We start from the raw sequence: 16,519 nt of genomic DNA on the forward strand, positions 1-16,519 counted from the left end.
CTCATCAACAGATATGTTACCATGTTCCAGAGATTTCTGTAACTCTTTAGCTGACACTCTAGGATTCTTCTTAACCTCATTGAGCATTCTGCACTGTGCCCTTGCAGTCATCTTTGCAGGACGGCCACTCCTAGGGAGAGTAGCAACAGTGCTGAACTTTCTCCATCTATAGACAATGTGTCTTACCGTGAACTGATGAACATCAAGGCTTTTAGAGATACTTTTGTAACCCTTTCCAGCTTTATTGCTGTCAACAATTCTTCATCTTAGGTCTTCTGATATCTCTTTTGTTTGAGGCACGAGTCACATCAGGCAATGCTTTTTGTGAATAGCAAACTCATATTTTGTGAGTGGTTTTATAGGGCAAGGCAGCTCTAACCAACAGCTCCAATATCGTCTCATTGATTGGACTCCAGGTTAGCTGACACCTGACTCCAATTTTCTTTTGGAGAAGTCATTAGCCTAGGGGTTCACATACTTTTTCCAACCTACATTGTGAATGTTTAAATTATGTAAATATAGACAAGAAAAATACAATAATTTGTGTGTTATTAGTTTAAGCACACTATGTTTGTCTATTGTTGTGACTTAGATGAAGATCAGATCAAATTTGATGACCAATTTATTCAGAAATCCAGGTAATTCCAAAGGGTTCACATACTTTTTCTTGCCACTGTAGATGTAGGCCTGTTGTTACTGTGAGTGCAAACCACATAGACTGGGTCTAATCAGAGGATAACATATTTTATTTTTAATTGTTCAATCAAATACATCCGATGGTAGTCTGAGGATAAAATGTTTAATGATATTGTGGAAGGTGGGTTACATTCCTAATGGGTTAAATTCCTAATCAGTTCCAGTTAGTACTATGGGTCTATGATATGTACCTGTATAATCATCAGTAAATTAAAAGCTTTCCCTGAGGTGTGTCCTTGGGTGGCATTCTTCAGAAGCCAGCTGTTCATACACATGCCGTGCCTGAAGCAGGTACACACCATAGAGAATGATAGAGACAACAGACACCCTCCAGGGGGCAGTATATCACCATCCTTGTCTTTATACCTGTTCAGACAACACCATCCAGGTGGAAGTATGCACACTTTTAGTTTGTATACTAACTACAGGGATTATGACAGTCCACCACTACCTAATAATAATAATAATAATTTATTAAAACTTCTATAGAGCTTTTCATTATATATACGTCAACATACCTTGTCATGATAAGGAAGGGGTGGGCAGCATTACATCTCATCAACTGGTGTTTTCCATTTATTAGAAAATTGGAAAATGTTCTTTGCTGGAAAAGTGTCCTACACAAAGAGATAGATAGAGGACTCATCTTTATGTGTGGTTTATTTGATCGAATATACGTTTCGTAATGCTTAGGTTGTTACGAGTGTACTGATATAAGTAGGACGGACACGTGATATCCATACAACTTTGAGAAGAAAAAAAAATTATATCGAAGTTGTGCGTGTTATTCACACACGACTCTGCCCTCTCATTGTCTAGAATGGTCCCACCTGATCTTGCCTCCTCCCACTGCCTTCCATTTTTTAACACATTTATTTTCATTGTTAGAGCGGCCACTTTCAATTCTGGTCAATATAATGGATAGTCTGTGCTACAACCCATAGGAACCCCCACCCAGTTGGCTACTTTAAAATGGCAGAAGAATGGTGGAAGTCTTCAATGGTGCTGCCCATATTATTAAAACAGCCTTTTGGCCACTAAAGGTCTCTGTCAATCTCTATGGTATACCTCACAACAGACGCTCCTCATTGGTTGTTTTAAAGTTATTCAACGTCGGGGTTTCCGTTTCCGGTACGGTTGCTAAGTAACACTTCCTGTGCGTTGAATGTGTAGAAAAGTAAATAACGCCTAAACATGGTGCACTAATTGGGATTATTGGTGAATCGGCAATCATTTTTCAGGTGAAAATAGTCTTACCTTTGAGAACTGTAGATTGAGCGGACAAATCATGACACTGACAACGATTAAAGACGGCGAATACACCGCCACTGTCTACAAAATGGTGAGAAGTTGGTCGCTTGCATAGCTAACGTTACATACCATGGATACTAACGCTAGCCATGATAGCTAGCTAGCTGATAATGAAACTGGTTATTTTAACTTGTGGTATTTTATCAAGTTATTATGTTGATTATATAGCGAATTCAAGCTAGCTAACGTCACAATACGAATTTCACAAATTGGGGCTATAGCAAGCTAGCTAACTTTGATTAAGCTAGCCTGACAGACCCTTCCATTTCAAGGCTCAGGCTATAGCCTAACGATAGCGAACGAACTAAGTGTGACAACATAGCTAGCTAGATAGATAATGTATTCTTTTATAACTAGCTGCTAACTCTGTTCTCCTCCTATAGATCAAAGATGGGCGGTATGGAGAGGCTATCCACATCCTCAGCAATGAACTGCAGAAACAGATGAAGGTAGTGTGTGTGTGTGTGTGTGTGTGTGTGTGTGTGTGTATAGCCTGCTCCCAGGTCTGTTGTCTCCTTCTATAGCCCGGTCCCAGGTCTGTTGTCTCCTTCTATAGCCCGGTCCCAGATATGTTGTCTCCTTCTATAGCCTGCTCCCAGATCAGTTTGTGCTCTTGCCAACTCCATTGCTGTCACCGGCAAGCCAATGTTTAGCTTGCCAATGAGTGACGAGGGCTTGTCATGATAGCACAAACAGACTGTCCCTCAGTCTATTTCATTGGACGATACATCTAGGGCTCGATTCAACCCGTATCGGCGAAGTTCAGCGCTATAGCGTTCTTAAAATTTTAAAGGTAATTTTCGATTACCTTTAGAGCGATATATGCAGCGTTTACCATGAATGCAGGAACATTACCTTTAAATGTCAATCACCATATAGTGCTGAACTTGGGCGATATGGATTGAGTGGAGCCCGTAATCTTCTTATTCTTCTCCTCCTCTACCTTCTCCTCCTCCTCCCAGTCACGGGCAGCCCTGTCTCTGCTAGGCTACTGCTACTACCACATGCAGGACTTCACCAACGCAGCAGAGTGCTATGAGCAGCTGACCCAGCTACACCCCGAGGTGGAGGAGTACAAGCTGTATTACGCCCAGTCTCTGTACGGGGCCTGTGCCTACCCCGAGGCCATGAAGGCTACCTTTCTATTGGACAACCCTACCAGCCACACCAAGGTACACTTCCTACATTAAGTTATAATACCAAGGTAGAGGTAGAATCAGTGTTTCATTTGAGCCGGATCCTGACACAACAGGACCCGGAACCTCTCAGTTTTGGACTGTTTTGTTCTGGAACCTATTTACCAGGATCCGGTACCTCTCCTGCCCCACCAGGTAGAGTTATAATGTTTACTACCAGACCCACCAGGTAGAGTTATAATGTTTACTACCAGCCCCACCAGGTAGAGTTATAATGTTTACTACCAGACCCACCAGGTAGAGTTATAATGTTTACTACCAGACCCACCAGGTAGAGTTATAATGTTTACTACCAGACCCACCAGGTAGAGTTATAATGTTTACTACCAGCCCTACCAGGTAGAGCTATAATGTTTACTACCAGCCCCACCAGGTAGAGTTATAATGTTTACTACCAGCCCCACCAGGTAGTTATAATGTTTACTACCAGACCCACCAGGTAGAGTTATAATGTTTACTACCAGACCCACCAGGTAGAGTTATAATGTTTACTACCAGACCCACCAGGTAGAGTTATAATGTTTACTACCAGCCCCACCAGGTAGTTATAATGTTTACTACCAGACCCACCAGGTAGAGTTATAATGTTTACTACCAGCCCCACCAGGTAGAGTTATAATGTTTACTACCAGACCCACCAGGTAGAGTTATAATGTTTACTACCAGCCCCACCAGGTAGAGTTATAATGTTTACTACCAGACCCACCAGGTAGAGTTATAATGTTTACTACCAGCCCCACCAGGTAGAGTTATAATGTTTACTACCAGACCCACCAGGTAGAGTTATAATGTTTACTACCAGCCCCACCAGGTAGAGTTATAATGTTTACTACCAGACCCACCAGGTAGAGTTATAATGTTTACTACCAGCCCCACCAGGTAGAGTTATAATGTTTACTACCAGACCCACCAGGTAGAGTTATAATGTTTACTACCAGACCCACCAGGTAGAGTTATCCTACCACACTGAGATATAGTTCTATTCTTCAGCCATATTCTCTTAGTTATTTTCTCTCTTCCGACCCATGTTCTGTCCATCTCTCCCACAGATGATCAAACTGCAGGCATCCATCAAGTACGGAGAAGAGGAGTACCCCGGAGCGAAGGTTAGTAGTAACTAGTATTGGACATATACTGGACTTGGCCATAACTAGAACCATAATTAGCACCAGAACTAGAACCATGACTAGAACCTGAACTAGAACCTGAACTAGAACCATGACTAGAACCTGAACTAGAACCAGAACTAGAACCATGACTAGAACATCAATAGAACCATGACTAGAACCAGAACTAGAACCTGAACTAGAACCCTGACTAGAACCAGAACTAGAACCATGACTAGAACCAGAACGAGAACCATGACTAGAACCATGACTAGAACCTGAACTAGAACCATGACTAGAACCTGAACTTGAACTATGACTAGAGCCATGACTAGAACATGAACTAGAACCATGACTAGAACCTGAACTAGAACCATGACTAGAACCATGACTAGAACCAGAACTAGAACCATGACTAGAACATCAATAGAACCATGACTAGAACCTGAACTGGAACCATGACTAGAACCTGCACTAGAACTATGACTAGAGCCATGACTAGAACCATAACTAGAACCATGACTAGAACCAGAACGAGAACCATGACTAGAACCTGAACATGACTAGAACCAGAACTAGAACCATGACTAGAACATCAATAGAACCATGACTAGAGCCAGAACTAGAACCATAACTAAATCAGAACCATAACTAGAACCATAACTAGTACCATCATTAAATCAGAACCATAACTAGAACCATAACTAAACCATAACTAGTACTATCATTAAATCAGAACCATAACTAGAACCAGAACTAGAACCATAACTTAACCAGAACTAGAACAGAACTAAACCAGAACCGGAACTAGACCCAGAACTAGAACAATAACTTAACCAGAACCAGAACTAGACCCAGAACAACAACCATAACTTAACCAGAACTAGAACAGAACTAAACCAGAATCGGAACTAGACCCATAACTAGAACAATAACTTAACCAGAACTAGAACTAAACCAGAACCGGAACTAGAACCAGAACTTAACCAGGAATAGAACAGAACTGTACTAGAACAGAACTAAACCAGAACTAAAGACCAGAAACATGTACCTGGTAGTTACTGTATGTCATGAGGTCAGGAGAACTTAATATAACCTGGTAGTTACTGTATGTCATGAGGTCAGGAGAACTTAATATAACCTGGTAGTTACTGTATGTCATGAGGTCAGGAGAACTTAATATAACCTGGTAGTTACTGTATGTCATGAGGTCAGGAGAACTTAATATAACCTGGTAGTTACTGTATGTCATGAGGTCAGGAGAACTTAATATAACCTGGTAGTTACTGTATGTCATGAGGTCAGGAGAACTTAATATAACCTGGTAGTTACTGTATGTCATGAGGTCAGGAGAACTTAATATAACCTGGTAGTTACTGCATGTCATGAGGTCAGGAGAACTTAATATAACCTGGTAGTTACTGTATGTCATGAGGTCAGGAGAACTTAATATAACCTGGTAGTTACTGTATGTCATGAGGTCAGGAGAACTTAATATAACCTGGTAGTTACTGTATGTCATGAGGTCAGGAGAACTTAATATAACCTGGTAGTTACTGTATGTCATGAGGTCAGGAGAACTTAATATAACCTGGTAGTTACTGTATGTCATGAGGTCAGGAGAACTTAATATAACCTGGTAGTTACTGTATGTCATGAGGTCAGGAGAACTTAATATAACCTGGTAGTTACTGTATGTCATGAGGTCAGGAGAACTTAATATAACCTGGTAGTTACTGTATGTCATGAGGTCAGGAGAACTTAATATAACCTGGTAGTTACTGTATGTCATGAGGTCAGGAGAACTTAATATAACCTGGTAGTTACTGTATGTCATGAGGTCAGGAGAACTTAATATAACCTGGTAGTTACTGTATGTCATGAGGTCAGGAGAACTTAATATAACCTGGTAGTTACTGTATGTCATGAGGTCAGGAGAACTTAATATAACCTGGTAGTTACTGTATGTCATGAGGTCAGGAGAACTTAATATAACCTGGTAGTTACTGTATGTCATGAGGTCAGGAGAACTTAATATAACCTGGTAGTTACTGTATGTCATGAGGTCAGGAGAACTTAATATAACCTGGTAGTTACTGTATGTCATGAGGTCAGGAGAACTTAATATAACCTGGTAGTTACTGTATGTCATGAGGTCAGGAGAACTTAATATAACCTGGTAGTTACTGTATGTCATGAGGTCAGGAGAACTTAATATAACCTGGTAGTTACTGTATGTCATGAGGTCAGGAGAACTTAATATAACCTGGTAGTTACTGTATGTCATGAGGTCAGGAGAACTTAATATAACCTGGTAGTTACTGTATGTCATGAGGTCAGGAGAACTTAATATAACCTGGTAGTTACTGTATGTCATGAGGTCAGGAGAACTTAATATAACCTGGTAGTTACTGTATGTCATGAGGTCAGGAGAACTTAATATAACCTGGTAGTTACTGTATGTCATGAGGTCAGGAGAACTTAATATAACCCCTTATAACTGCTTTGTTAGTGTTTTTGATCCATTTAGAAACCCTTGTAACCCCTTATAACTCATTTCCTCAATGAATACGCCCTTATGAATCACTATAACCCTTTATGCCCTCTTATAAGCCCTTTATGAACCCTCTCCCTGTCAGACACTGGTAGAGCAGCTTCCCCAGGACGACCCAGACTATGACGTGGACATGGGCTGTCTACTCTACAAGGAGGGGGAGTACGAGGAGGCCTGCAAGAAGTTCATGTCTGCCATGCAGGTGCTGGGCTACCAACCAGGTAACTGCACGCACATACTCACACACACACACAAAGGAAAACTTCTAACCTTTTGGCTGTCCTAAAAGTCTCTTGCATTTGCTGAATCTCTCTCTCTCTCTCCCTCCCCCCTACCTATCTCCCTCTCCCTCCTCTCCCTCCTCTCCCTCCCCCCCAATTCCCTCCTCCTCTCCCTGCCTCTCTCTCCTCCCTCCTGTCTCAGAACTGTCCTACAACATAGGTCTGTGTTACTACAGTATGAAACAGTATGGTCAGGCCCTCAAGTTCATCGGAGAGATCATCGAGAGAGGGATCAGGGAACATCCAGGTAAAACTGGGCTTCAAAATGACAGCACACCTGTTTAGTTAGATACCTAAGGGTTTTCTCTTAGTGACCCTCCTTCTCATCCACGTTTTCCCCTGACCAGCCTGTGTCTCTCTGTGCTGTGTGTGTGTTCTCGTCGTCCAGAGCTGAGCGTTGGCATGACGACAGAGGGCATTGACGTGAGGAGTGTTGGGAACACCCTGATCCTACATGAGACCGCCCTCATAGAAGGCTTCAACCTCAAGGCTGCTATAGAATACCAGCTCAAAAACTGTGAGTACATTCAGCAGCCTTGTGGTTAGACTATCCGCCCTGAGATTGGAGGGTTGGGAGTTCAATCCCCGGCCTGAAAATGGGACTTGATGCGTCTCTGCTTGACTCTCAGCATTAAGGAGATAGATTGGTGTCGAACGCCATGTGATAGACTAGTATTCTGTCCAGGGGGTGTACTGTGATAGACTAGGTGTACTGTGATAGACTAGGTGTACTGTGATAGACTAGGTGTACTGTGATAGATTAGGTGTACTGTGATAGACTAGTATTCTGTCCAGGGGGTGTACTGTGATAGACTAGTATTCTGTCCAGGGGGTGTACTGTGATAGACTAGGTGCACTGTGGTAGACTAGTATTCTGTCCAGGGGGTGTACTGTGATAGACTAGTATTCTGTCCATGGGGTGTACTGTGGTAGACTAGTATTCTTTCCAGGGGGTGTACTGTGACCAGGCTGTCATAAAGTACCAGCTGAAAAACTGTCATTTCTCATAGTATACCAGGCTGGCGGCAGGTAGCAGTAACTGAAAGGTTGCTGGATCGAATCCCCGAGCTGACAAGATAAAAAATATGTTGTTCTGCCCCTGAACAAGGCAGTTAACCCGCTGTTCCCCGGGCCCCTTTCCCTGAACAACTGTCAGTTGTCATAGTATACCAGGCTGTCATAGAGTACCAGCTGAAAAACTGTCAGTTCTCAATAGTATACCAGGCTGGTACTCTCTGATTATAATCTATGCATAGTCACTTTAACTCTACCTACATGTACATATTACCTCAATTACCTCGACTAACCGGTGCCCCCGTACATTGACTCTGTACCGGTACCCCCTGTATATAGCCTCGCTGTTGTTATTTTACTGCTGCTCTTTAATTACTTGTTACTTTTATTTCTTATTTTTTACTTATCAATTTTTTACTTAAAACTGCATAAGGGCTTGTACGTAAGCTCAACTCTGTCTCTCTGTCTGTCTGTCTCCAGGCGATGCAGCTCAGGAGGCCTTGACTGACATGCCACCCAGATCAGAGGAGGTACTGTGTGTGTGTGTGTGTGTGTGTGTGTGTGTGTGTGTGTGTGTGTGTGTGTGTGTGTGTGTGTGTGTGTGTGTGTGTGTGTGTGTGTGTGTGTGTGTGTGTGTGTGTGTGTGTGTGTGTGTGTGTGTGTGTGTGTGTGTGTGCGTGTCAGCCCTACCACACATGTAGGTAGGGAGACGGTGGTGCTGTACGGTATATCTCTATCTGTGGCTCAGTGTGTACTGCCCTCTAGTGACCATCTATATCAACACTCACACACCGATGGGGATCAGGCGAGCACTCTGTCAGACAGAAAGCTGTTGTAACGTGTGTGTGTGGAGACATTCTCCTTCTAACCAATGGACAATGAAATATCCTTTTATTTTTTATTTAACCTGTGTTTAACTAGGCAAGTTAGTTAAGAAGAAATAGTTATTTACACAAGTCTATTGTCTTGTAGGAGCTGGACCCGGTGACGCTCCACAACCAGGCCCTGATGAACATGGATAAGAAGCCCTCGGAGGGTTTTGAGAAACTGGCCTTCCTCCTGCAGCAGATCCCCTTCCCCCCGGTCACCTTCGGAAACCTGTTGCTACTATACTGCAAATATGAGGTAGGGTATTCTACTGTACTATAGTATATTGTACTATTATACAGTACTCTGCCATATTATACTATACTCCACTGTACTCTACTAGTATACTGCACTATACTGTACTCTGCTATATTATAGTATTATACAGTACTCTGCTATATTATACTATGCTCTACTGTACTCTACTATAGTATACTATTATACTGTACTTTACTTAATTACGCTATACTCTACTATAGTATACTACTATAATGCACTCTACTATACTCCACTATAGTCCACTGTACTCTGCTATATTATACCAATATACTGTGCTCTACTATAGTATACTATACTATTATACTATACTATACTATTATACAGTGCTCTACTATATTATACTATACTATTATACTGTACTCTACTATATTAGACTATTATACAGTACTCTACTATTTTATACTATACTATTATACTGTACTCTACTATATTAGACTATTGTACAGTACTCTACTATATAATACTATTATACTGTACTCTACTATATTGTACTATACTAGTATACTGTACTCTACTATTATACTGTACTCTACTATTATACAGTACTCTACTATATAATACTATTATACTGTACTCTGCTATTATACTGTACTGTTATACTGTACTCTACTACTATACTGTACTCTACTATTATCCTGTACTCTACTATTATACTGTACTCTACTATTATACTGTACTGTTATACTGTACTCTACTACTGTACTGTACTCTACTATTATACTGTACTCTACTATTATACTGTACTCTGCTATTTTACTGTACTGTTATACTGTACTCTACTATTATACTGTACTCTACTATTATACTGTACTCTACTATTATACTGTACTCTACTATTATACTGTACTCTACTATTATACTGTACTCTACTACTGTACTGTACTCTACTATTATACTGTACTGTACTCTACTACTGTACTGTACTCTACTATTATACTGTACTCTACTATTATACTGTACTCTACTACTGTACTGTACTCTACTATTATACTGTACTCTACTATTATACTGTACTCTACTACTGTACTGTACTCTACTATTATACTGTACTCTACTATTATACTGTACTCTACTATTATACAGTACTCTACTATATAATACTATTATACTGTACTCTGCTATTATACTGTACTGTTATACTGTACTCTACTATTATACTGTACTCTACTATTATACAGTACTCTACTATATAATACTATTATACTGTACTCTACTATTATACTGTACTGTACTCTACTATTATACTGTACTCTACTACTGTACTGTACTCTACTATTATACTGTACTCTACTATTATACTGTACTCTACTACTGTACTGTACTCTACTATTATACTGTACTCTACTATTATACTGTACTCTACTATTATACTGTACTCTACTATTATACTGTACTCTACTACTGTACTGTACTCTACTATTATACTGTACTCTACTATTATACTGTACTCTACTATTATACTGTACTCTACTATTATACTGTACTCTACTATTATACTGTACTCTACTATATAATACTATTATACTGTACTCTGCTATTATACTGTACTGTTATACTGTACTCTACTATTATACTGTACTTTACTATTATACTGTACTCTAGTATTATACAGTACTCTACTATATAATACTATTATACAGTACTCTACTATATAATACTATTATACTGTACTCTGCTATTATACTGTACTGTTATACTGTACTCTACTATTATACTGTACTCTACTATTATACTGTACTCTACTATTATACAGTACTCTACTATATAATACTATTATACTGTACTCTGCTATTATACTGTACTGTTATACTGTACTCTACTACTATACTGTACTCTACTATTATCCTGTACTCTACTATTATACTGTACTCTACTATTATACTGTACTCTACTATTATACTGTACTCTACTACTATACTGTACTCTACTATTATCCTGTACTCTACTATTATACTGTACTCTACTATTATACTGTACTCTACTATTATACTGTACTCTACTATTATACTGTACTCTACTACTGTACTGTACTCTACTATTATACTGTACTCTACTATTATACAGTACTCTACTATATAATACTATTATACTGTACTCTGCTATTATACTGTACTGTTATACTGTACTCTACTATTATACTGTACTCTACTATTATACAGTACTCTACTATATAATACTATTATACTGTACTCTACTATTATACTGTACTCTACTACTATACTGTACTCTACTATTATCCTGTACTCTACTATTATACTGTACTCTACTATTATACTGTACTCTACTATTATACTGTACTCTACTATTATACTGTACTGTACTCTACTATTATATTGTACTCTACTATTATACTGTACTCTACTATTATACTGTACTCTACTATTATACTGTACTCTACTATTATACTGTACTCTACTATTATACTGTACTGTACTCTACTATTATACTGTACTCTACTATTATACTGTACTGTACTCTACTATTATACTGTACTCTACTACTGTACTGTACTCTACTATTATACTGTACTCTACTATTATACTGTACTCTACTATTATACAGTACTCTACTATATAATACTATTATACTGTACTCTGCTATTATACTGTACTGTTATACTGTACTCTACTATTATACTGTACTCTACTATTATACAGTACTCTACTATATAATACTATTATACTGTACTCTACTATTATACTGTACTGTACTCTACTATTATACTGTACTCTACTACTGTACTGTACTCTACTATTATACTGTACTCTACTATTATACTGTACTCTACTATTATACTGTACTCTCTACTGTACTGTACTCTACTATTATACTGTACTCTACTACTGTACTGTACTCTACTATTATACTGTACTCTACTATTATACTGTACTCTACTATTATACTGTACTCTACTATTATACTGTACTGTACTCTACTATTATACTGTACTCTACTATTATACTGTACTCTACTATTATACTGTACTCTACTACTGTACTGTACTCTACTATTATACTGTACTCTACTATTATACTGTACTCTACTACTGTACTGTACTCTACTATTATACTGTACTCTACTACTGTACTGTACTCTACTACTGTACTGTACTCTACTATTATACTGTACTCTACTATTATACTGTACTCTACTACTGTACTGTACTCTACTATTATACTGTACTGTACTCTACTATTATACTGTACTGTACTCTACTATTATACTGTACTGTATTCTACTATTATACTGTACTCTACTACTGTACTGTACTCTACTATTATACTGTACTGTACTCTACTATTACACTGTACTGTACTCTACTATTATACTGTACTGTACTACTGTACTGTACTCTACTATTATACTGTACTCTACTATTATACTGTACTCTACTACTGTACTGTACTCTACTATTATACTGTACTGTACTCTACTATTATACTGTACTGTACTCTACTATTATACTGTACTGTACTCTACTATTATACTGTACTCTACTATTATACTGTACTCTACTATTATACTGTACTCTACTATATAATACTATTATACTGTACTCTGCTATTATACTGTACTGTTATACTGTACTCTACTATTATACTGTACTCTACTATTATACTGTACTCTACTATTATACTGTACTGTACTCTACTATTATATTGTACTCTACTATTATACTGTACTCTACTATTATACTGTACTCTACTATTATACTGTACTCTACTATTATACTGTACTCTACTATTATACTGTACTGTACTCTACTATTATACTGTACTCTACTATTATACTGTACTGTACTCTACTATTATACTGTACTCTACTACTGTACTGTACTCTACTATTATACTGTACTCTACTATTATACTGTACTCTACTATTATACAGTACTCTACTATATAATACTATTATACTGTACTCTGCTATTATACTGTACTGTTATACTGTACTCTACTATTATACTGTACTCTACTATTATACAGTACTCTACTATATAATACTATTATACTGTACTCTACTATTATACTGTACTGTACTCTACTATTATACTGTACTCTACTACTGTACTGTACTCTACTATTATACTGTACTCTACTATTATACTGTACTCTACTATTATACTGTACTCTACTACTGTACTGTACTCTACTATTATACTGTACTCTACTACTGTACTGTACTCTACTATTATACTGTACTCTACTATTATACTGTACTCTACTATTATACTGTACTCTACTATTATACTGTACTGTACTCTACTATTATACTGTACTCTACTATTATACTGTACTCTACTATTATACTGTACTCTACTACTGTACTGTACTCTACTATTATACTGTACTCTACTATTATACTGTACTCTACTACTGTACTGTACTCTACTATTATACTGTACTCTACTACTGTACTGTACTCTACTACTGTACTGTACTCTACTATTATACTGTACTCTACTATTATACTGTACTCTACTACTGTACTGTACTCTACTATTATACTGTACTGTACTCTACTATTATACTGTACTGTACTCTACTATTATACTGTACTGTATTCTACTATTATACTGTACTCTACTACTGTACTGTACTCTACTATTATACTGTACTGTACTCTACTATTACACTGTACTGTACTCTACTATTATACTGTACTGTACTACTGTACTGTACTCTACTATTATACTGTACTCTACTATTATACTGTACTCTACTACTGTACTGTACTCTACTATTATACTGTACTGTACTCTACTATTATACTGTACTGTACTCTACTATTATACTGTACTGTACTCTACTATTATACTGTACTCTACTATTATACTGTACTCTACTATTATACTGTACTCTACTATATAATACTATTATACTGTACTCTGCTATTATACTGTACTGTTATACTGTACTCTACTATTATACTGTACTCTACTATTATACTGTACTCTACTACTGTACTGTACTCTACTATTATACTGTACTCTACTATTATACTGTACTCTACTATTATACTGTACTCTACTATTATACTGTACTCTACTATATAATACTATTATACTGTACTCTACTATTATACTGTACTCTACTATTATACTGTACTCTACTATTATACTGTACTCTACTATATAATACTATTATACTGTACTCTACTATTATACTGTACTCTACTATATAATACTATTATACTGTACTCTACTATTATACTGTACTCTACTATTATACTGTACTCTACTATTATACTGTACTCTACTATTATCCTGTACTCTACTATTATACTGTACTGTACTCTACTATTATACTGTACTCTACTACTGTACTGTACTCTACTATTATACTGTACTCTACTATTATACTGTACTCTACTATTATACAGTACTCTACTATATAATACTATTATACTGTACTCTACTATTATACTGTACTGTACTCTACTATTATACTGTACTCTACTACTGTACTGTACTCTACTATTATACTGTACTCTACTATTATACTGTACTCTACTACTGTACTGTACTCTACTATTATACTGTACTCTGCTATTATACTGTACTCTACTATTATACTGTACTCTACTATTATACTGTACTCTACTACTGTACTGTACTCTACTATTATACTGTACTCTACTATTATACTGTACTCTACTATTATACTGTACTCTACTATTATACTGTACTCTACTATTATACTGTACTCTACTATATAATACTATTATACTGTACTCTGCTATTATACTGTACTGTTATACTGTACTCTACTATTATACTGTACTTTACTATTATACTGTACTCTAGTATTATACAGTACTCTACTATATAATACTATTATACAGTACTCTACTATATAATACTATTATACTGTACTCTGCTATTATACTGTACTGTTATACTGTACTCTACTATTATACTGTACTCTACTATTATACTGTACTCTACTATTATACAGTACTCTACTATATAATACTATTATACTGTACTCTGCTATTATACTGTACTGTTATACTGTACTCTACTACTATACTGTACTCTACTATTATCCTGTACTCTACTATTATACTGTACTCTACTATTATACTGTACTCTACTATTATACTGTACTCTACTACTATACTGTACTCTACTATTATCCTGTACTCTACTATTATACTGTACTCTACTATTATACTGTACTCTACTACTGTACTGTACTCTACTATTATACTGTACTCTACTATTATACAGTACTCTACTATATAATACTATTATACTGTACTCTGCTATTATACTGTACTGTTATACTGTACTCTACTATTATACTGTACTCTACTATTATACAGTACTCTACTATATAATACTATTATACTGTACTCTACTATTATACTGTACTCTACTACTATACTGTACTCTACTATTATCCTGTACTCTACTATTATACTGTACTCTACTATTATACTGTACTCTACTATTATACTGTACTCTACTATTATACTGTACTGTACTCTACTATTATATTGTACTCTACTATTATACTGTACTCTACTATTATACTGTACTCTACTATTATACTGTACTCTACTATTATACTGTACTCTACTATTATACTGTACTGTACTCTACTATTATACTGTACTCTACTATTATACTGTACTGTACTCTACTATTATACTGTACTCTACTACTGTACTGTACTCTACTATTATACTGTACTCTACTATTATACTGTACTCTACTATTATACAGTACTCTACTATATAATACTATTATACTGTACTCTGCTATTATACTGTACTGTTATACTGTACTCTACTATTATACTGTACTCTACTATTATACAGTACTCTACTATATAATACTATTATACTGTACTCTACTATTATACTGTACTGTACTCTACTATTATACTGTACTCTACTACTGTACTGTACTCTACTATTATACTGTACTCTACTATTATACTGTACTCTACTATTATACTGTACTCTACTACTGTACTGTACTCTACTATTATACTGTACTCTACTACTGTACTGTACTCTACTATTATACTGTACTCTACTATTATACTGTACTCTACTATTATACTGTACTCTACTATTATACTGTACTGTACTCTACTATTATACTGTACTCTACTATTATACTGTACTCTACTATTATACTGTACTCTACTACTGTACTGTACTCTACTATTATACTGTACTCTACTATTATACTGTACTCTACTACTG

General features: G+C 36.6%; 1 protein-coding gene across 3 annotated transcripts in view; it reads left to right on the forward strand.

Annotated features, from left to right (window-relative positions):
- The window catches only part of ift70 (intraflagellar transport 70), a 52,085-nt gene that overhangs the window by 2,501 nt on the left and 33,065 nt on the right, over positions 1-16,519 (forward strand). For 2 of the 3 annotated variants that reach the window (XM_055897875.1, XM_055897869.1), the window contains exons 1-9: positions 1,808-2,038; positions 2,391-2,456; positions 2,970-3,179; positions 4,253-4,309; positions 6,949-7,084; positions 7,287-7,391; positions 7,533-7,661; positions 8,639-8,688; positions 9,131-9,283. In XM_055897875.1, coding sequence (XP_055753850.1) covers positions 1,985-2,038; positions 2,391-2,456; positions 2,970-3,179; positions 4,253-4,309; positions 6,949-7,084; positions 7,287-7,391; positions 7,533-7,661; positions 8,639-8,688; positions 9,131-9,283 — 960 coding nt within the window. In that variant the 5' untranslated portion in view covers positions 1,808-1,984. Of the gene's footprint in view, positions 1-1,807; positions 2,039-2,390; positions 2,457-2,969; positions 3,180-4,252; positions 4,310-6,948; positions 7,085-7,286; positions 7,392-7,532; positions 7,662-8,638; positions 8,689-9,130; positions 9,284-16,519 lie in introns of those variants that run through there. The other variant, XM_055897885.1, reaches the window with a different exon arrangement.

Source organism: Salvelinus fontinalis, chromosome 2, assembly GCF_029448725.1.
Source record: "Salvelinus fontinalis isolate EN_2023a chromosome 2, ASM2944872v1, whole genome shotgun sequence".
Classification (NCBI taxonomy): Eukaryota; Metazoa; Chordata; class Actinopteri; order Salmoniformes; family Salmonidae; genus Salvelinus; species Salvelinus fontinalis.